The sequence below is a fragment of the Apis florea genome, unplaced genomic scaffold, assembly GCF_048593485.1.
Source record: "Apis florea isolate Af1SG1 unplaced genomic scaffold, ASM4859348v1 contig_3787_pilon, whole genome shotgun sequence".
NCBI classification, from domain to species: domain Eukaryota; kingdom Metazoa; phylum Arthropoda; class Insecta; order Hymenoptera; family Apidae; genus Apis; species Apis florea.
In genome coordinates this window covers 28,136-50,649 of record NW_028256853.1, presented here as the reverse complement: position 1 = coordinate 50,649, position 22,514 = coordinate 28,136, and the positions used below count along the sequence as shown (strand labels likewise).

Genomic DNA, 22,514 nt, shown 5'->3' with positions numbered 1-22,514 from the left:
TATACAATGTGGCATCGTGTCGGTAGAAAGGAAAAGAGTAATAAATGGCATTCGCTTTAAGTGGTAATAATTACTCGTTTCAAAACGATTATTCGTTCTTATATCTAATTAAAAGTACACTGGATATTGTTCTTAGCTAAAGATCACTGAACAGCAGTTAATAGCACTGAGCACGATAATTAGAACCCAAGCACACGAGCGTTATGAAAGTTTTAATTAAAGTCATCGGTTTCTTTCATCACTCTGCTGATCCAGCGAACATAGTTCGACATTCTGGCGTAAATTCCAAATTTCCCTCGCTTCCCACATCCTTCGCCAAAACTGGTAATACCAAAAATGGTCCAGGGCCGGTTGGCTCTTCTAGGATCTTGGCACAGAAGAGGACCACCGCTATCTCCTGCGCAAGAATCCATTTTTCCTCGACGATATCCAGCGCAAAACATGTTGTCGGTGATTCTATAGTCTACATAAACATCTCGACATGCTTCTGAAGATACTATAGGTATCTGAAATGGAAAATTGATAAAAAACTTGGATAAAATTTTTTTAATCATTGGAACGTTTCAAAGATTTCCTTATTTAAATTAGAAAAAGAACATAATGGCACCTAAATGTAACTTACTCGAGCCTCGTGAAGAATATCAGTGCCGAAATCATCTGTGACTCGCGACTTTCCCCAGCCAATAATTGTGCACAATTGATTGGCAGGTAGAGGTTGGTTAGGCGCCGGAAGGCAAGCAATTCCTCTGGATGGTGACGCTGTTAAAGTGACCGGAAGACGAAGCATTGCAACATCATTGTCCACCGTGTCTGCATCGTATTCGGGATGTATTGTGACTGAATCCACCTGGGAGTGGAAAAAAATTAAAATATAAAATTAAAATTCTCGAAGATATTATTATTTCTTGTCAATTTATGAAACGTCGAGTACTCTTAATTCCAATTCAGTGCCTTCTTTCACTGTCAAATCATGTTCACCAATGCGAACATAAAGTCTCTTTCTGATGCAGTGAGCAGCAGTTAATACCCATCTTGGAGACACTAAAGTACCTCCGCAGAAAGCTTCCTGTAAAAATTGTTGCAACGATTAATCGTGAAATTATTATTATAATTTAAACAGATACGTAGCAATCCTAATTTTGCATAACTTACACGAAATCTGTTCAATACGGCTACTTGCCACGGCCAACTTCCTGGAGTCGACGGTCGTCCACCGATGATTCTTGTAAAGTAAGAAAGACGAGAAGTTTTTTGAATACTCGGGACTCCACATTTCCAAATATTAGAATTTTTCTCGGGGATGAAACTGTCCACCGTGTTGGGATTCAACTCGAACTCGTCTAATACTGCATCTGTGAATTATAAAAAATAATGAATATTCTTTCAAAAAATGAAAGAGAATAACGAGTGAATAGAATACTTTAAATTTAATTCACCATCTTCTTCTTGATTCCCACGAATTTTTCGATGGATCCATCTTTGGCAGAAGCTACCTTCGACGTAACAATAAGCACTTTCCCTTATCACATCGCGTCCGCAAATTCCAGGTTTCTTGCACCACCTTCCGTTATTTAAATTGGAATTTTTATAATTGATCAAAATTTGTTAAATTTATTTCTTAAACAAACTAATGAATATCGCGTTCACCTATGACGTTGAGTAGTGCACAATCTTGTACAAGGTGACCATTTACTCCACTTTCCGTAATACCCTACAGATTGGTCCTTGCCTCTCTGTCTTCCTTGTCTAGGTGCAGCTTCTTTTTTAGGCATCTAATATCAATCGATTAATTCGTAATTAATTTCCAAGCAAAAAAGTTTCAGAACTCATATTGAACTCAGTTTTTAGAAACACGATGGGAAGTATTACCTGAATCACGTGAAATTTATCAAATTTTTGTCGATGACCTCTTCGTTGATGTTGCTTGCACCTTCTCCATCTACTTTTTCTATTGTGTTGACAGGTTCGTTCTTCCTGCATAAAATAATGTAAATGGAATATTGATATAACATTTGCAATATGTAAAATGAAATTCACAAATTGCTCACCTTAAGTATCGTGGTACCACATTTTTTCTTCTCGCGACACCTTCGAACGCGATTCTGCGTGCAGTGTCGATCACACACACTCCATTCGCTCCAATTTGTGAAGTACGATAATTTTGTGGATCCTAAAGCGTTTATGATATTTAATGAATAACAGAAGAAAAAGATATAGTCATAACAATTAAAAGAAGAAAAGAAAGGAATTGAAAAACGCTTACTGTTCTTTGGTAATTGTTCCACAACAGAATCCTGACCGACCACGCGCTGCCAGCTAATGCTATTGTTCCCGTTGGTCACGAACGTTCCGTTTCCGCTCTAAAATTAGCAAAGAGTAACGTGTAATTAATCATCGATATCTGAAAGGGAGATCGTGACTCGTTACAAAATGATTATTTTCTATAAATAGAGAAAACATATCTGTATAAAAAAGTTGCAAAAAATTTTATCGTGTATATACAAAAAATAATATGAAGAAATAAGTGATATGTGCAGGAAAAAGCAATTCTAGCATGCCTCATCACGTAGGCAGATCGTTGCAAAAATAACCTGAGATTAACAGCTATGAAGTGAACTAATAGACATGTACCGTGTTCGCGCTGATGCGAATGTCTTGAAGATTTCAATTGAAGATGTTAAGTTGTGGTGACTTACGTTATGACATGTTACTGACATCTTGACTTAAATGAAAATTTATCCCTCTTATAATTCATATGTTTTTTATAGTTAATAGTGACTATATATATTATAGCATAATTCTAAATTTTTATTTAACCTTAAAACACATTCCATAAAAGATAATTTGCAATTGATTAAATTTAAATATTTTTATTTTTGTTATAATATAATATTATATATTGATATAATAATACAAATTTTATCTTTAATAATATTTTAATTTCTTATTTTAATGATTAATAATTATAATTGAATAATAGTTGAAAAAAATTTTGATCAATAATTCAATATATTGTTTCATTGATTAATTTGGTAATATATGGTCAAAACTTTATTGTTCTCAAAAAGTTTTGTGTACTCTAAAGTACTCTAAAGCGAGGAAACTAATTGTAAATCTATATCTAATACCATTCAAAGAAAATCAGTGTCTTTATTCCTGGTTCAGGAAAAAACCTAACCAATTACCATTAATCTGTAATATTTTCTCATATCCATTGAATACAAGTTTAACAACCCGTTATTTCTCTCGCGTAAATCATTTACGTCATACGTCAAAAAGGAATCGTGAAAAAGTTGCTGCTCGAGATAGAAACAAGAAAAAGCAATAAAAGTTCGAAATCAAGTCTTCTGATGTGCGGATCGTTTTTTTTTTTTTTTTTTTCGAAAGAGCAGAAATCACAAAATAAAAAGCAATGGACAATTACTCGTTCTTAAGTAAAGAGTTAATAGACCAGTTGCTAACGTTGCTGTCAACCATCTCGAGCATTGTCCAGCATTCTCCAAGGCTGTAACGATCAGCACGTGGCACTAAACTCAATTTGCTGGCTCGTAAATGGCACCGCGACGTAACCACCGGCGTCGTTGCTCAATGTCATCGACGCCGGTGGTTACGATGATGATTCTAAGATTTGATCATATGGAGAATTTTATGAGTATCGTTAAATCTCGGAAGTTTTGTACGTGTAATTTCATTAATTAGTTGGATTGAAAAATATTAAAATGTCATCTTTTTTTATGGATTATCGCTGTAAAAATTATAGAGATACACAAATTATCAGAATATTTTCAAACTCTATGTATCTAATTGGAAATTGATGAATTGTAAATTTAATTTGTATTAATTAATTTTCAACGATTACTCTCGAAATGGTACTTTTCTGTAGATATAAATGGGCATTTATTGAAAATTTCGTTAATAATTTTTGATGAATTTTAAGAAATGGTAACATCTCTGTGGATCTAATAAAAAATCGATAGATATCTTCATTAAAAATTTTCAACGACCTTTCCCAAAAATGGCACTTTATTATGCATAAAGTAAATAATTTTATCGAAAAATATATTAATAATTTTCGATGAATATTCTATGAATTTAAATGAAAATTATTGAATTGGATTAATTATCATCAAAGATTTTGTAAATTTAATTCGTATGCTTAACTCTCAGTCATCGTTCTCAAAATGGGAATTTTTGTCATTAATATAGAAAAAAATTAATGTTGTAATAAATATACTATTTATAATACTAATAAATAGGATCTTAATTTTTTTCGATTTTAGAAAACTTTTAAAATATTTATAATCAATAAATATAATAATTTCGATCAATGAAAATGGGGCATACGTAGATCACACCCTTCTTCAATTCAGCCCACATTGCCTATTATCCTAGACAATAGTTGGAGCAAGGTAACGACAATGTTACCTCATCGAGGTCGTCTTAAGAAATTCAATATTAGATGGTCGATCATGGTTAATATTCTACAGGGTGGTTCACTCAGCGTGGGCCCAATTATACCCTTTACTATTTGAAGGTAAAAAGCATATTAATATAATGAGACAATAGACGAGTGATGTCATGGGATGTATGAAACGCGAAGGTAATCTACTTTTTGCGAACTAGTTTCTGTAGACCTTTTGGTTTCCTTAACTCGTCACGATATTTCTTACAACTTAATTGTCTCGAGTTTTTTTCCTTTGACCTGGATTATTAGCATAATTAATGAGCTGCAAAATTTTCTCAAATGAAAAATATTATGCTTATTCGTAGAAAATTGTATAATGTTTGTTTCATAAAAAAAGAAAGATTTTTTATTTTTTTTAACATAATTATTTTTCTGCATTATTGATCATGTAATCACACTTTTTAATTATTATTTAATACTTGAAATTTTAATTTATTAATTAATAAATTATAAAATGATAAATAATAATAGTGCTATCTGCCTTTAATGTCAAATAGGAATATGATTTTTTTTTCTAAAACTAAAATATTGAAAAAGATCAATATCTTTCAAAAATTCAATAATTTGAACAAACATGAATCTCACGAATGCAATACGAATCTTGAAATCGTTATGATGTCGTTGCATGGGTTTGCACGACAATTGCATTGGTTTCATTTAAATGAGGTACAATAATTTCGTTGTTCCATTCGAGTTTATGATCCGATTAATTCTGTCCGCGCAAAGAACCTCTTAAATGTATGCAACCCAAGAGTTCAGGGTTAACGATGTTCCTGTATTGCACAATTAATTTCTTTGAATTGTCTGCAAAAAGAAAACTGGTTTTCGCTCGATTTCCTTGCTCACCGCAAGTAGATCACGTCAAGAATTTAAATTTAATTTAACTTGTTCTTATTCAGTTTAATTCGCTTTATTATAACACGTTGAATTATCTTATACGTCTGAATATACATCTTATGAATTTTAATCCATAATGATTTTGGATGGAAGATCTATGTAATTGCATAAATTTTCTTTTTTTGTCATTTATACAAAGACAAGATAAGTAAAAAAGTTAAAATTAAATTTATTGATATAATATTCTAAGATAAATTTGTTCATGTTTCTTTATAATAATATCATGTACATGTGACAAATTATATAAATGTATGTTTTTGTTTTATAATCTTGTGTTATCTTCTAAATAAGATAATATTTTTTTACTATAAAATTCTTTATTTACTAAAAAATTCAAATATAATCAATCAAAAATGTTTTTATATGCTATTTTAGAAAGAAATTTATCTATCTCTTATCTAAAAATTGATTTTAATGAAAAATTGTGTATATGTAGATTATAATATATTTTGTCAAAAAATAAATTACTTTATATATAAAATTAACTTTCAAATTTTTATCATTTTTTTATGTTTTCTATATAATTCCAATATAATTTGGAAATATTTTTTAGAGGATAATAAAACTTAAATATTTTATAATCTAAAATCTTGCTCTATCTCATATCATTACAAAATTACATTCAAAAAAACATAAATGAATGTTCCACTAATAAAAAAATTTTTTAATATACATATAAATCATTATGATCTACATAGCCATAATGTTTCATATAAAATAGAATAATTGTTGATTTTGATAGTAAAATTTATTAATTGAATATAAAAAACTTTTATGTTTTTATATTCTTGATCTTTTAGAACAAAATTTTGACAAAATTTTGCAAATATTTCCAACTTGAATCAATCATAAGTTCCATTATTTAATCCATTATCCATCTTTGAGAAATATGGATTATTAAAAATCCATTCAAACATGGTATCTAAAAAATATTCAAAACATGAGAATTATTCGAGGTAATCATTTCGAGATCGGATTGTTCGCTTCTTCCGCGACACGGTTGTCGAAGTGAAGTAAAAGAAAAAAAATGTAGATGGTTAAAAGAAAGAAAGAGGGGGTTGTCTACATGAGGAATTTGTATGCGTTGCGGTGAACATGGCCAAACTAGGCTGAAGTCCGCGGTGCCTTGCATCTTCCCCATGGATCGCAAAAACCGCGTGCCACTCGCGTGGTAGAAACGATTCCTAAGGATGGAGACCGACGAAAATTGTTATTATTATCGACAATTGTCAGAGAGATCAAGAAATCGAAATTAGAGAAGAAGATTTATTTAACTTGAAGGATTGGGACCAGGAGCATTGATCATCGAGAAAAAGATTTTCTGTTCGTTTGCAAATGTATCGAGAATTCCGTTGGGCCATACCAGAAATGATTCACTGGCATTACGTATGCAACTTTAATACCGTTTCGCATTCAAAGCATCTCTCAACACCACCCTATCAGACACATTCCAAGAAGGTATTCTCACCTGTATTCGTCTGCACCTTGTGCAGGTGTTTATTTTGTGGAAATTAAAGATCGTGTCTCTATACATTTCTGGGATCTGTTCAATGATTTAGAATAAATTATACTAATTCTCGTTTTAGTTCTCATTCATTCAGAAGATCTGTGAATATCTCTAAATATTAACATTCTACTTATTATTGTTAATAGATTGTAATTATTACTTTATTAAATTAAATGTATTCGTCATGTTTGCTATTGATTAGCTATCAATCAGTTCTAATCTAATTCAATATTTTAAAAATATGATTTCCTAGAAATTTTCTATTATTCTCTTATTAATGTATGATAATCTGCCAAATTGTATTTTGTAATAACCGTTCATTCAAGTAATTGTAACGAAAGAATTACATAAAAATATTATTACAATATAAATAGTCATGGATAAAATTAGCAGAGTATTTATTACTTGCAAAACGCATCTTGAATCAAATTAAATGAATAAAAAAGAAAAATACAACGCGTATCTCTAATTTTATTGCCAAGGTTTTCATTGTAAATTCACTTTAAAAAGCAACTGTATCACAAGCCGTTAATTAACAATTCGGAATCAAGGAACCAATGATTAGAAATCTTTCCTCCTATATTTATAAACAATTAAAAAAAGGAACAATTATCCGCAAGACGCATTATATCCCCGTCAGAATAAACGAATGAAGGGAAGACAGGGGAAAAAATGAATCGCGTCGCCATTTTCGCCGCCGAGAAGAATCGAGATGCAGTATCCCCAGTATCGTGAAGAAGGGCCCGGCAAAAAGAGGGTCGATGAGAAAAAAAGAGAGAGAGAGCGAGGGGAAAGGGGGGGAGGGAAGGATCGACAAGGTGGATGGAAAGGGGCCGACGCGACGACCATGCCGAAGAAGATGGATAAGGTTCAGAAGCAATGACATTCGTTTCGCGAACTGACGCCCTGACTATACCGTAGATGGTAGCGCGGCCGGTGTGTCCAATGTCCGAAAATGGCCGTTGATTTCTTCCAAGCGGCTGAACCGTGGATTTAATACTCGCGGCCGACGATGGAACGCTCGCTATGGCGCGATCGCGGCCTGATTTATGTGCTGGTGCGCGGTGATCCGAAGGCCAAGGTCCTTGTCCACCTACTATGGTCAGGATGACGTCTGGTAGAGGCGACTTCGTCGGCGTAAATCGTGCCTACGTATATTCGCTTACATGAGAATTCCCCGAACGAACAAGTCGCCGCTGTCACTCTCCGCTGCCTGATTTTCCTCCGGTTAATCTGTGCCCCCTCGTTTAATTGCCGCCGGTGCCGTCTTTGTGCTGTGACGGCTCGAGTCCAGCAGGATTGTAGGATACTTTGCTTCTGTCGCGTTGAGAGCCACTCGTGTATATAAATGTTTTACTGTTCTCGGTTTTATGGACTAATAGGGTGAGTTATATTTTTAATTTGTAATCTCGAGAGAAGCAGAGTTGGTTGAAGTAATTTTTTGAAAGCTTGGAATATCGAGAGATAATATTATTTATATATAATTTGTCAATGTTTATGACTTGTTTAATGGACGTAATCTATATTTGGAATGTTATCGATTATCTGTAGAAGATACAGAACGAAAATTAAATATCCTGACTTCTAGGTGAACCTAATTTAACCTAGTATAGTCACCTATGACCTAGCAATAATGATTAGTAATTGGTCCAATCGCCATGATTGTCTAAAATCATCTCATACATTATCTCCTGTTAATATTAAATTGACAACATATTTTCAGAACGATACTTTTATATCATAATCATATCTGAAATATTAATTGTTTCGCATTCCATTTATATTCTTTTCAAAAATTAATCAAATTTCCATTGTTAAACGGATCAATAATTCATAACACGAAGATCCGCAAGAGATTCACGAATGTTAATTTTCTTTACTTCATACACAGGATTGAAAATCATATTTTGATTAAACTTATTTGAAAATAATTAATACGAATAAATTTTAAATTTAAAATAATATCGTAATTTCAGTTCTCGAGGGAAGAGAATTATTCGAATGTTATTTAAATGTTGCTATACTATTTACTATTCGTCACAGAAGTAGTTGTGCCCTGTTGCAAATGAGTCAGATAAGAAGGCCGGAGAATACAGATCTTCTTGTATAGCCCGTTGAATCTTTTGGGTTGGGTCCGACCCAGCGTCACGCTACGCTAACGGCCTGCGTAAATGTCATTCGTGACTTTTTAAACGAACCGTAACAGCACCGTGACTGGATAGCCACTGTTCTACCACGTTACGCGACATTTCTCTAATGCACCCGGCCAATTTGTATTCCTATTTATACAACCTATTCGCAAGTGGAAAGTTCGTTTCCCAAAGATAAACCGTTAATTCCTATTAAATATAATCCGTCATCGATGAGAAAGTGTATCGAAACGATCACCGTGGGACGTTTCGCGATATTGCACGGGGTTGTTTTACGCTTGTCTCGTACTCTGACGATTCAGGGGAACGATTTCTCGTCATGCGACTCTCGTCCCTTCTGCGAAGACTCGAGGCATTTTGCGAAAGAACGCGGTCTCGGACAACGTCTGCGGATTAACGATCGGTCTGTCCACCGCGAGCAGATTCCACTTCTCGTTGTGGGACATGCTAGGAGAGCCGCGAACATTTCTCAAATATTTCTTCCTTCCTTCGTCCCTCAAAGTTTTTTCTTCGAGATATCTGAATAGAAACCAAAGTTGTATCCTGTATAAGTAAAAAAATCCCTACACTGAATAAATTTGAACTAGAAAATCGGATGGAAAAAATTCGTTACTCGAATTTATACGACACGAACGTCGTACAACATTGTTCCGTGCAAATAAAGGGGAAATTATAGTTGCCGCGGCGGAAAGATAATATTTTTAAATGTTTTACAGGTTTCAACATGCCCGGCCGGCTATTTCCTTTCCCGGGATATCGTGCATAAAGCGTGCAAGTTTATTATCGAGCAATTTGAAACGCAACACTGGCGAAGACAACAATTTCGAACTGCGCCTAGAGTTTCACTAGCCTTAACCGCGGCCCGATCGAATTTGCATCTCTTTGCTTTTCGCAAAAGCCTGCCCCCGATGGCTAAACCACGTGGCTGTTTGTCGTGAGCAAACTGCGAAAGCGAGAGTACGAGATGACTCGGTCTGTAAAAGACTTTCCAAATCGTTGCACAATCCTCTTCCCTTAAACAAATCCACCACCGGAGGAATGGAAAAGGATAGGATGAAACCTTGGAAGACCACGCCACACCGCGGGTCATTTTGCAGAGTCCAGCATTCTCCCCTCCTCCTCCTCCAAGGATCGTTGGTTTCAAGGGACGATTTAAAGTTCGCCCATCGAGTGTGAGCCGGCCAGGTCGATTTACAGTGAAAAACGATAACCCTGAGCTATTGCCTGGGCGTTGCTCGTTGCTTGTAGTCTGGACACGGAACGCTTAAACGTGTCACGTGTCGGAAGAAAGGTTGGTGAGCCAGACTCCCACGGAATTTATTACATGTGCAACGGTAGCACGGCCGCTTGTTTATCGCGTCTCCTGTAACTTCCATGTGCATTTCCCTCGCCCCTCTTCTCTCTCTGTCGCGCAATATCTTAATGCCCTGATGAGATCATCGCGTGATTTACTGTCTCCCTTGTGCAATGAGGAGCAACACGCGGCCGTTGTCCGCCCACTTCAGCAGAATCTAATGAAAAGAGATTCCACGATGTATGTAAGTACATGCATGAACAGGGTCTTCTTCTCCTTTGGGATATCTCGTAATTTGTAAAATTACGCACGTTTTGGAAATGGTGAGGTTGATTAATTGAATAATTCGCAGCAATCTTCTTCTGCAATAAGATCAATTGCAAAATCTTTTAACATAGTTAAATTGTAATTGTTTACAAACTAATCTAAACTAATATTATGCTGGTAATATTTATATTGAGAAAAATAAATCTACCATATTATGATTTTAATAAATAAAATATAATAATATTAAATTGATCTTGATCTTTCCAATTATCGATTAAAAGTAGAATAATTTTAGTTTTTTCTATATCTTGTTCGAAACAAAAATGTTCCTTCTACCTACATTTCTCTTTTACCACATCTTCACTAAGAATGTACGTAAATAATTATGAATATTTTCACTGATTATTTTTCTTTCTTTTTTTTTTTTTTTTTTTTTTCATTTTACATAAAATCAAAAGTAACACATTGCGGACCAGTAGTTTTCTTGTTAAAATTAACCAGTAGTAGTCAAGTATGTTTTCGTATAAATATTTTCAAGGATAACAATGAGAATTTGAGAATTCTCGTGATTCATCCACAATGTATAAAGATTGATATTAAAATAAAAATAAAAAAAAAATCAAATAAACGAAGGGGGATTTTTGAGTTAAAAATATAAGAAAAATATTGTTGTATATGCATCCTGGTAGAAATTGGAGTTTAGGTATGTGAAATTGGACTGCGAAGCCTTTGAGAGAGGAATGTTTATGTGGTTTTGCGGGGAGATTGCTTGGTCTCGTCGAAGGGAAACGGTGTAAAAATAGTTGTTCTTGACGGCTTTAAACGCGTGCATTTGTTTTTCCGTCGCTGTTGTGCGGGCCTTGATTACGTTGGCTACCGTGAACTAAGGTCTTTTTCTGGAAATGGATTTTTAAAAAAGATTTTCACAAAACATCGAACGAATTTGAAGAAAAGAAATCTTGAGATGGAGCGTTATTTAATTTCAACAAAGTTTAGATATTATCGTTTTTTGTCATAGAGAAACAAATATTTTCTGTGCGATATGTATTTTACGTATGCACGAAACAAAATTTATAAATATACATTTTTAAAGAAGAAAAAAATTCGATTTTAAAAGAATTCCAAAAATCGTTGATGGAAGAAAAAAATCTTCCCTTTCCTTCTCCATCTTCCATCTTCCTCCAATCCCAAGCATTCAATTCCATCAACATCTCTATCCATCTATCCAACATGTCCCCACGACATTCCCTCCCTAAATAACCACGCGATCCTTCGACCATCCTCCTCAACACTTTCTCCTCCCTTTTCTTCGATCTCTCGTAATTCGCGGCCCGTCCACAGCGAATATGAACGCGTTCTTTTCACGAGGAACAGCACAACTCGAAACAGCAGCGATCCGGAAATAAACCGTGGCCGTAAACCGTGAACCGAGCAAGAAGAAGAGAAACGCTTAAAGTCGTGGAAAAAGCGAGCCAGGTGACTGGCGCATCCACGGCCGTCGTGGCAGTTAGCTTTATGGTTTCACGGTTGGAACGTGCTCGACTCGAACTAATCCCGCGAATTAAGGCTCGTTAATAGCCGGACAGAAATAGCGGATCTTTTCTCGTACGGTGCTTCCGAACGAAGAAATTGAGCGAAACCGGCGGAGGAAGAACACGCGTCGAGCACGACGAATCAATTATCATCTCATTTGCCGAGGGACGTGATTCCATGATGGCTCTGATTGGACTGTGGATGCCTCTCGGACGGTCGTGGATCGTGAACTTGTCACGGATGCTTGATTCCCTCTTGATTTTTTTTTTTTTTTTTTTTTACCCTTTCTGCTTTTTATTCAGTGAGTTAAGGATGACACGTTGTGTCCACTTCCTTTTTTCTATTTTTTTTTTTTATTAAGTTTGCCAGTGTTCTACGCTACAGTGTTTCCCAACCGAGGGACAAACAATATTTCTTATCATTTTCCGTTTTATTGGCGCTTGAACTCTCACCTCCATAAAGTTTCATTCCAATTTTGGCAAATCTAATCTGTGTGAAGTCTAATTGATACACGTTTTTTATATACATACTTTCAAACAAATATATTACTCATATCATTGTCTCGGATATACAAATATTTTCAAAACATTTCAATAAATTAACTTAATCTCTCAACAAATTTAACATTCGAAATTCATCTTTTCCATAAATCCGCAAAGATTTCGGTTCACGAATTGGACGAATAAAAACAGAATTTTCCCAACCATTCGTCACATACGATACTCCATGTGTTTCTCAACGAATCGTCCCCTACCTCGTAAAACAGTGGTTTCTATAAAACGTTTATGGTCAGAAAGGCATTCGAAATTCATTACTCGAGTTCTCGTATACGCGAGTTGTGCGTTCATTCAGCGTCTGTCCATTCCATGTTCGTAAATTTCAGCGATTAGCTCGGGCTTTCGCTGGATCCCAGTTCGCTCGTCTATTCCTTGAATTTACGCGGTATCGCGTGGAAACGGCAAAAGTGGCGGTGTGTTACGACTGGCTGTATTCCAGCTAGGACGATCCGATTGCCGCTTCCTCGTACGATAGAAGAATTTACGGCTTGATTGTTGAGAATGGATTAATGGCGCGTCGAAATAGAGGATGGTAAATTTTCAGTTGATTTCTCATTAAGTTCGATTAGATTTATCTTATAAATGTCTCTCCAAAAAGCTTCTCAATTTTCAATTCTTTTTTCTTTCTTTTTTCACATTCATTTCGTTTCTTTTGTACGAAAGCTCTGTCGAAAATACGCTCTTGCGTCATTCCTCATAAAATCTTAGTATATTTAATCTTAATTTGATTTAGTTTGAATTAGATTTAGATTCATGATTAAATCAAATCACACGGTATTTTAAATTCAAACCTAATTTATAATTATTTGGTTGTATTCTTTTTAGTTAAGTGTTAATAACTAAAAAACACAGAATATATTTTGTATTAAAATTCATTATATATTACTCCAGTTGAATTTAGCTGGAAACATTTTTTTCATTATATTAGAAATGTCAAAATCATTTGCAAAATAAAAAGTGACTAATATAATACTGAAATCGACTTTTTATATCGTAGAATATTAATCTTTCTATGTAAAATTTTTAATATAACAGGGAATATAAATCCAACTATAGACTTAAGACTTAAAATTGTATATCTGAAACAATATTCACCAAACAATATTCACATATATATACATATTTTCCTCTATAATTAATTTTAACATAGATTAGATAACATTATTTACTATCATTATGAATAAGGTTAGGTAAATAAGAACAGTAGTCGCCACTAGGCCAGTAACATGTATAGAAAAAAGTTGTTCAAAATGATAATCTTGACAACATATTTCAAGTAAATCGAAATCGATGAAGTAATCCCTTTTTTACACAATTACTTATTAATTTTATCAATTATACGAATACAAATATTATTTCATCACTTGATGAATTTAAAATTCAATTAATATCATCATTAAATGAATTGCTTATTCTATTGTTCAAAATGATTTGAAATTTCGTTAGAATTTCTCTTTTCTTTCAGCTTCTACGTTTCGTATAAAGGAAAGAAAGAACGTAATGGACGATATTAATTGGCGTGCAGCACGCGTGACATTGTACCTTTACTCGGTCTTTAGCAATCGTCCGACGAGAAGTGTAGTAACCTATCAGAACGAGTTATTCCGGTATAACTTGCCCATGCACAAAGAACTGCCCTCATTAATATTGTGTATTTAATACAACTCGTTTTCTGCACGACCGATTTAACGATTCCCGCGAAACTGACCCATGTTTACCAAACCGAGCAGTTTACGCTGTTCGAGACCGTCTTTCCTCGATTCCCTGCGATCGGCGTTGAATTATCGATCTCATTAGCCGCGAATGTTGCTCCCCTTTTATCTACTCCTACTATCACTCGTTTTACGAGTTTCTGATTAAAAATCTACGGGCCACGGTAGCGTTTAAACCTGTATCCTGCGGTACCTATAGAAATGGCCACAAGAGAATTTTATTCCATTTGGATTTTTTAAAAACAAGTTTGGATGTCAAGTGTTGATCAGATTTCAATTTCTCATTTTACTATCGCTTTCTATTAATCCGATTTAGAAAGGGTAAATTCAATTTGTGACGTTTATATTAAGCGTGTTCGACTGATGATGCGATACTAGCGCCGCGCGACTGTTAACTCATAGTTAACCAGTTACTTATCTAAGTATATTTGAATCGATGCATTTTTCTATAAATGTAACAGAGATACATTTCGTTTCTTGAGGGTAAAAATTGTGCGTGGAATTAGTCAATCATTATAACATTATTGAGAATACTTTTCACTTTACAAACGATGAATTATTTAAAATTGAATTACAAATGCAAATTTAATCCTTAATTCTTAAAATGGATTAAAGACAAACAGTTTTCATATATTCGTCTTCGTATTTTTCGCTTAAAGATGCAATTTTTACAGAGTTTATCTTATCTTCCATCATTTCGATGCAAATAAATAAATTTCACCGCGTCTACACACGTCTCGACAAATCAACCTATCCATGTCACACTCGAGCGGTACAATTGGAATCGTTAACCGACTGACAACGACGTCGAGGAATCCGTTTTCTCGCGGAATGCTAATCGCCATCCCGGCGATCTTCACCGTTCCAGTGGACAATCAGGGTATCGCGCTGAATACGAAAAGAAAGAAAGAAGGCAGGGAAAAAGGAACGATAGGGTGACAGAGGAAAGATCGGTGACAGATTCACGAACAACGAACGGGACCGAGGATCGTGAATTGTTGGAAGAAGAACCCTGTGGAAAGAGTTTCTCTCCTCGTTCTTCTACCATCATTCTCGCTCGTTCACTCTCTCTCTCTCTTCGTTGCGACTACTTTTTACCAGATACGAGGTTAACATACTTCCTGCAACAGTACAAACTTAAATTCCATGTGATAGTCGTAGTAAGATGATACGTAATAAGAAACTAATCGAACTGCTCATCCTGTGGGAAGAGAAATCTCCACGGGGCGCCTTCGCGGAGAATTGTACGACACGCTTGATAAGTTTAATAAAAAAAATGAAAATGAATGTAGAAAATAAAATTCTCTCGAATAAGAGAATGAAGATTGTAAGATTTATCTTATTATAATCTTAAGAATCTTTTAATTAGGGAATGAAAATTAGAAAGCATTCGAACAGCGACATAGTTGGAATACTTGGTTATCAAATAAATTGGGAATAATTGTTTCTCTGACTGATCATAAATTGGTGACTAACAATCCAGAACAATCCAGAAATATTCTTATAGATATCAATTTATTGGTGTGTCGTTCTAAGAAATTCTAACTCTGGCACCAATTCAAAATACATTTAATTCTTGTTACATCAGGAGAATTTTAATTATAATAGAATTAGAAACGTGATATCTACGAAATATTTTTACAGAGATGAAAGATACAATTCAAATCTCGTAGAATAAAGAATACATTTTGGTAAAATATCATCGTTATCAACAATGCCACGTACGTATTATGAGGCAAAACTGAGAATCATACCGGTTATTAATCTTCGAAAGACTTCATCGTGTATCCTGCGATCTGTTTGCATGGCTACATTGTCCTCACACGAACTCGTGTACTTGAATAGCGGTAAATTATTCGGGCGATCTCGACTTGCTAATAGAATAACAAGGAAGAAAAGAGAGTGGAGAAGAGCGGATCTCGCGACAGGAAGTTTCGCTGCAGGGTGTCTCGAGTCCCCGAGGTCAGCCGCCATTTTTACGTGAATAGAGAGTCACGGGTGATTGACACTCGTCGTCTTTTCTTTCATCGTGTCCAAGCTTACCGAGAGCCGATTATTAATTGCAGAATGCCACTCTCTTCTCCGTAGGATAAATACATGGGTGAAGGTAGACGACAGGAAGTTGACCATTCTTTCGCTCGATTGAAAGGAAAACATCATAGTACGATATCTTCTCTCGAATACACAGTTCTATTCTTGGCCGATTTTGGGTATTTAATTTGCGTATTTAAATTAGGGATAATTCTTTCAATCGCCCAAGAAATTTAATTGATTACAGAAAATAATCACGATAATTATAATAATACTTGTAATCATCGATCAAGAAATCATCGCGAAGAAAGAAAATCTAATGCAATTTTTTTAAAGAAGCAGCAATAATCAAAATCGTTTTAATTGGTGAATTTTTCGATTTTGAGAATATCAGTATTTTTTTAACAACTAAAATAAAAAAGAGGATAAATTAAAATCTATAATTTAGATCAGAGTTCATAGTTCTCATGTTACCATCCACAAAGACATCAAAGAACAGGCTTTTGGTGTTCAACCAGGACAGTTACAACCGAACTTTTTCCAGCCCGGCCACCGATGATCTCGATAACGTCTCCACGAGAAGTACACCGTTCACCAGTTTATATTTAGCGCATCCTTCCTTCCTCTCGCTCTCGATCACCACGTTCTCATGCACCGTTTCGGACCCAGTCGAATCGTAAATCCGTGGAATTGCTCCTCAAACGCACTACAGATTCACAGCCGGATGAGGGCCTCGAGTGGTAACATCGATACCGATGCTCGATTGCCGGTAATCTTGTAGGAACAGCGTTGCGGTTAAGCGATGGGACGAGGGATGCGTATCAGATAAAGGATAAGCATTTGTTTCAGTTTCTTCTTGACTCCCTTATCTGAGCTAACAGGCCAATTTATGGGTTCTCGGACGGACCGAAGATAGGAAACAGATGTTGGAGCATTGATTTCTTCCCTCCTGTTCTTTTTCATCGAGGTTGTCGCGTTTATTGTTATCGAAATTTCATCGAATGGTGGAATAGAAACAAGTCGGATTCTTTGCAATTTGAAAAATTATAAGTCTAATCGATTTCTCTTCAGGCACGATTAGATTACGATTTAATTTCTATGCAATCTTTGTTATTAAATTTAAAAGAAAATATAAACATACGAATTTTTCTTTATAATTATTGAAAAATTATAATTAATAACGATTATTCAATAATTAATAACTGTAATCAAAGATAATGACCCATCGCTTTAATACAAATATTAATCTTTAAGTTTCGAGTTTAGAATTTTAAAAATAGATAATAAAAGTGATTTCTTTTCAATATCCGCTTGAGAATTTTTATCTTATACGATCATACATTAGGGCGCATCGTTTCTTGAAAAATATCAATATTTAACCCTCCCTATAGAAACTTATATACACGAAATAATCGGGATTAATGGATTAAAATTAGAGTATAGGAGAATCGATAACACGTTTAACAGCAGAATTAAGCCCTCAGTGAGTAAAGTAATAGCCTCGTAAAGGTTTAAACATAGAAGGATATCTCGAAGCGATAATTCGATTGAATATTCCGAACGAGATCCGTTATTTGAAGGGGAGTACAAGCGCGGCAAACCTTGAGACTTAGAAAAGGATTCGAGGGCACGAAATGAAATTATAGTTATTACCGGTGTATCTTATGCGAAAGCATCGTTCCATCAAACCATTGCTTTGCTGTTACCGGGTTTATTAGGCTGACACAATGCTTCGTTCCCTCCGGGTTCACGCGAGCCTAAAACTACCTACTAAACACCGTTCGACCGATGAATCGACACAGATTATTCGCCATTTGGAAGAATAATCTGTTTCCGTTTCGATCGTAGGAAATCGTTCCTTTTCTGAAAACCATCTTTTAAACTCCATTCCTTCTGTTCCCATCCGAGAATTCTATTTGTAGATCACGAACGCGCTATCGACTTTTGTTCTTGAAATAGTAGGGTGAAGTAGTGTTTCACGATTGATGGAATGATGAAATATTTTTCCAATTATTCCCTATTTTTTAAATAAGATAATTAATAAGGTGATAATCAATTTGGTGTGATGCCAATGATGGTCTTTAGAGATGATCACTTTGGGAAAAAAGTCATCTTGATTCTGACACGATATAACACTTGATGATGATCTTGTAACTGCGCTTTAAACGAACGTAAGTCTCGATGAATTAACCTCGATGGCTTTCGGTATATTTAATAATGTAATATTGATGACTACTCGTGATAGTCAAATGACCTTGAGTTCCAATGGCACAACCTTGATAGCTTTCATCTTCAAATGATCTTGGATTCCAATTATAACTTTGATGATCTCAAGTTGATTTTTAACATGAGTTTAAATGTGAATGTCACACTCTTTGTTTTATTATTCATTTTATAACTTTCCACTTTTATATATATCTGTTAAATAAGTTTTCTAATTTGCGTCGATTTAATTAGTGGTTATTTATTAAATTTTTTTACCTTTGCTTTTTTTTATTATAATAATAGATAATCATTAAATATTTAAATTTTTTAAATTAATAAACAAAACTTTCATATTTTTTTTTTGATTTTTAATTCATAATCGTATTCATTTTAGTAGATTTATTTTAGTAAATTCAGTTGTAACGACTTGCTGAATTGAATTGCACATAATTACGTCATTCGTGCAAGAATTATAGACATATTCATAATATAACGTTAAAAATATAAATTTTTTTATTTTTCTTTCTACGATTACGTATAATAAACTGTATATAAATGGTTGCCATTTACTATTGATCGATTTATTTTTGCTCGGAATAAACAAGATAATCGCAAACACGTACAAGATAATCGTCATGATAATTTATTTAAATGTATAATATTCCGTTACGGTTTGTCGAACGATTTTACTATCGTCCAGGTCAACCGTTCCTTTCATTCCCAGGCATTAACGTCAATATTAACGCCGCGGTAAACGAGATACGTATTGAAACGTTAAAAAGAATTGTCCAATTCCAATGCATCGAGTTCAGGCGAGTTCGATTAGCGACGTCTTGAATCGTTGTCGACTTTCATTTTAAAGAGCGTGGTTCTTGCAGATACGCAGTTATCTCGCTTTTAATTAAACCACATTAATATGCGTCTCACTCTGATTATCTCATCGTCAAGATTTGTGAGATGCTTTTTTTTTTTGTAAGAATTAAGTTCTCTCTCTCTCTCTCTTTTGCTTCGCTTCTCTTTTAATCAATCAAGAATTTTATGAATAATTTTTTCCGCTGGATGATTACTCAATTGCGCGTGCACTGCATGGAAATGATCTTTTGGATCAGATTTCCACGATGAAAGTGAAACTAATGGAACGGGGCCTCTGTGCCATTAATTTTAAGGAAGTTTTACTGGCTACCGTTCGTTTTTTCACAGCGATCGTGGTAGTATCGTGTTCTGCACGCGTCACGAACCTGCCAGCAACTCGAAGACACATGACATATTTAGAAAGTATCTTGCCTTGGATATGATGGATACATAAATGTTGATTTTTCTTGCTCAAAATTCTGTGAACGTTTGCTGTATGATCAAGTTATTGCCGAAAAATGTCATTGATTTACAAAGTATATTCTTTCTTATGTAATATTTTTATTATATTATGTTATTGATAATGGAAATAATTCAGATGGTATTAATGAAAATATTAACTTTTGTTACTACGTCACGTATGATAAGAAAAATGTTAACATTTCAAATGAAAACTTTATCTTTGTTGATTTTCTGATTATTTCAAAGTTGATAGAGAATAATTTAAAAGATTCAAAAATATGAATCTTTGAAAATGATTGCGAAAACAGTTTTGTCGAAACATTAAAAATATATATTCAGCATTTTCAAATTATATTAAATAATATCCCCATTAAATATAATCCCAAAATTAAATAAAATGACATTTTTTTAAGAATATGTATTATTCTATAAAAATTTTATTACTACTAACTAGATGTTACCATTTCATTTTATATATGTTATTATTAATAGCAAAAAATTTTTCAAATTATTAAAATTAAATAGTTTCAAGAAGAATATATTCTGACATTATTAGTTTTTTATATAAAAAATTAGTTTGTTTTTTATAAAAAAATATTTAAAAAATTATTAATTTAACAGATATTTTAATTTAAAGTTTGTAAAATTTATCATATGAAAAATAAGCAGTATCATTTTTTCCGTATCTTTTTTTCTTTTCTTTTTATTACATTATATTATAAATTTTGGATTAAAATATCTTTTTATATCAACTAATGCAATATATATATAATTCCACTTAAAAGTTAATAATCTTCCAATATACGAATTTATCTACAAAAAAAATTAATAACATTGGAATGTACCTTTTCGAAACCATTCAAAACCTGCATATGAAATATTTTTTATACCCTGTACATTATAATTTAATTACATTTAACTTTTCTTTGAAACTTTGACGCCGTAGAAACAGCATTCGTCCGCAAAGAAGAACGCTAAACGTTCCAAATTTCTGCTTCAATCCTGCCCCCAATCGAGTCCCAACTCAACCGAGTTTCAACACACTTTCGCTTGAAGGAAACGCGAAACGTAAACTTCCCTTGCCAGCGCCAACAACCCATCCACTCTCACCGAAACGTCCAATCATCTCTCAGTCACAAAGTTGCTAAATACTCACCGATGCTTGGTCGAGGCAGACAGCGGTGCGTGTCGTGGCGAGAAATAGCAGGAGGAGCAGGAGGGCCGCGTTCGCCCCCAACAGCCGAGCGATCATACCCGCTGGATCGAGGAGGCCTGCCAGTGGGGGCAGCGAGCGCAGACAGTTCGACGACGTCGAGGACGTGCTCGACGACGAAGCGGGCCGGTGCTCCTGTCGCGGATGCATCGCTTCATGATCGCAACGTGCCCCTTTCTCGTCCCTCCGTCGACGCTTTCGTCGTCCTCTCGTTCCCTCTCTGTCTCGTGCACTCCCTATCCTTCCTCTCTCCTTCTCTGCGCCCGTCTTTTCCGCACCTTCACCACCTCTTCTTTCCTCTTTTTTCCTCTCCTCTCCTCTGCTCCTCGAGGAGAAGGTGCGCGCGCGATTCTACGTGCGTGAACTCGCGAGTCCGCGCGCGGCTCTATAAATACGTCCGCGACTCCACGCGAAGAATCTCAAACGAGCTCGCCATAAAACACCATGAGTAGAAGAACACGAGGAGGGGTTAAACTCTTCTTCTCTCTCTCTCTCTCTCTCTCTCTCTCTCTCTCTCTCTTTCTCTTCAGTAGATTCTACTGGATCGATCCCATCGATCAAAAGCGACCACTCAAAGCTCTCGTTTCTGTTGCCGATCCTGAAACCATCGATCAAGGAAAAGAAGCGTGTTATTAGCGTTTTTCCGGATGCTTGAGCTTGCCAGCTAACTCGCTTTTGCTTTGTTAATTTCGCGTAATACCCTGTAACGAGTTGATGGAAGGCTCGAGATTCTGGCTAACGTTTTTTACGTTTCTCTCTTACAGGAGGAAAATTAGTATGGATTTTGTCGTGGAATTTGATATTTTGTTAAAAGAAAAAGTTGTTGGAATCCGTTGTTGAGATACCGTGGAACTTAGGGAACTATGATTAAAACGGAGGAAATATAGCATTTCTTAAGGCTTGTTCGATAATTGTCCTATGTTCAGTCGCGCAATTAGTTTCCAGTTCCCTGTTAATTGTACCAATGAATCCGTGGTATATTATTATTTACTCGATAAAAACGTATTACAACTCATTATATTATCCATGATCCTTTTCATAATCATCTTAAAAATTGGACGTCACGCAATATCCAAAACAAAAGTCTCGATTCGGTCGTCCGATTCTAAATGATCTATATTATGTCTTAAGGGGATACGAATGGAAATTAATAAATCAGCAAATAAGTTGATTCGTGAGCTTGAACGCCAAGAAGGAACTTGACGAGTCATTGAATCGATGGTCTCGACCGGAAATAGCCGAGTGTGTAGGATTACAGTGGGAGGATCTCGCGAGAAAGAGCGTACGTACGTGTGGGATACAGGTGGCGAGGCACGTTCCTCGGGCGAAAAGACACCAGGATATTACGGGCCTCGATGCAAAATAGCGG

The 22,514-nt window shown here is 34.9% G+C and overlaps 1 protein-coding gene across 1 annotated transcript; it reads right to left on the bottom strand.

The window, feature by feature from the left end:
* Window positions 1-50: 50 nt before the first annotated feature.
* LOC100867874 (uncharacterized) lies at window positions 51-21,640 on the bottom strand. Its single transcript, XM_012485862.3, has 10 exons — window positions 21,089-21,640; window positions 2,264-2,360; window positions 2,049-2,170; window positions 1,870-1,974; window positions 1,648-1,772; window positions 1,437-1,561; window positions 1,153-1,352; window positions 932-1,066; window positions 623-847; window positions 51-506 (listed from the first exon to the last, which is right to left on the bottom strand). Exons 1-10 carry the CDS (start codon window positions 21,293-21,295, stop codon window positions 213-215), a joined length of 1,635 nt encoding a protein of 544 aa, XP_012341316.3. The 5' UTR covers window positions 21,296-21,640; the 3' UTR covers window positions 51-212.
* Window positions 21,641-22,514: the final 874 nt, after the last annotated feature.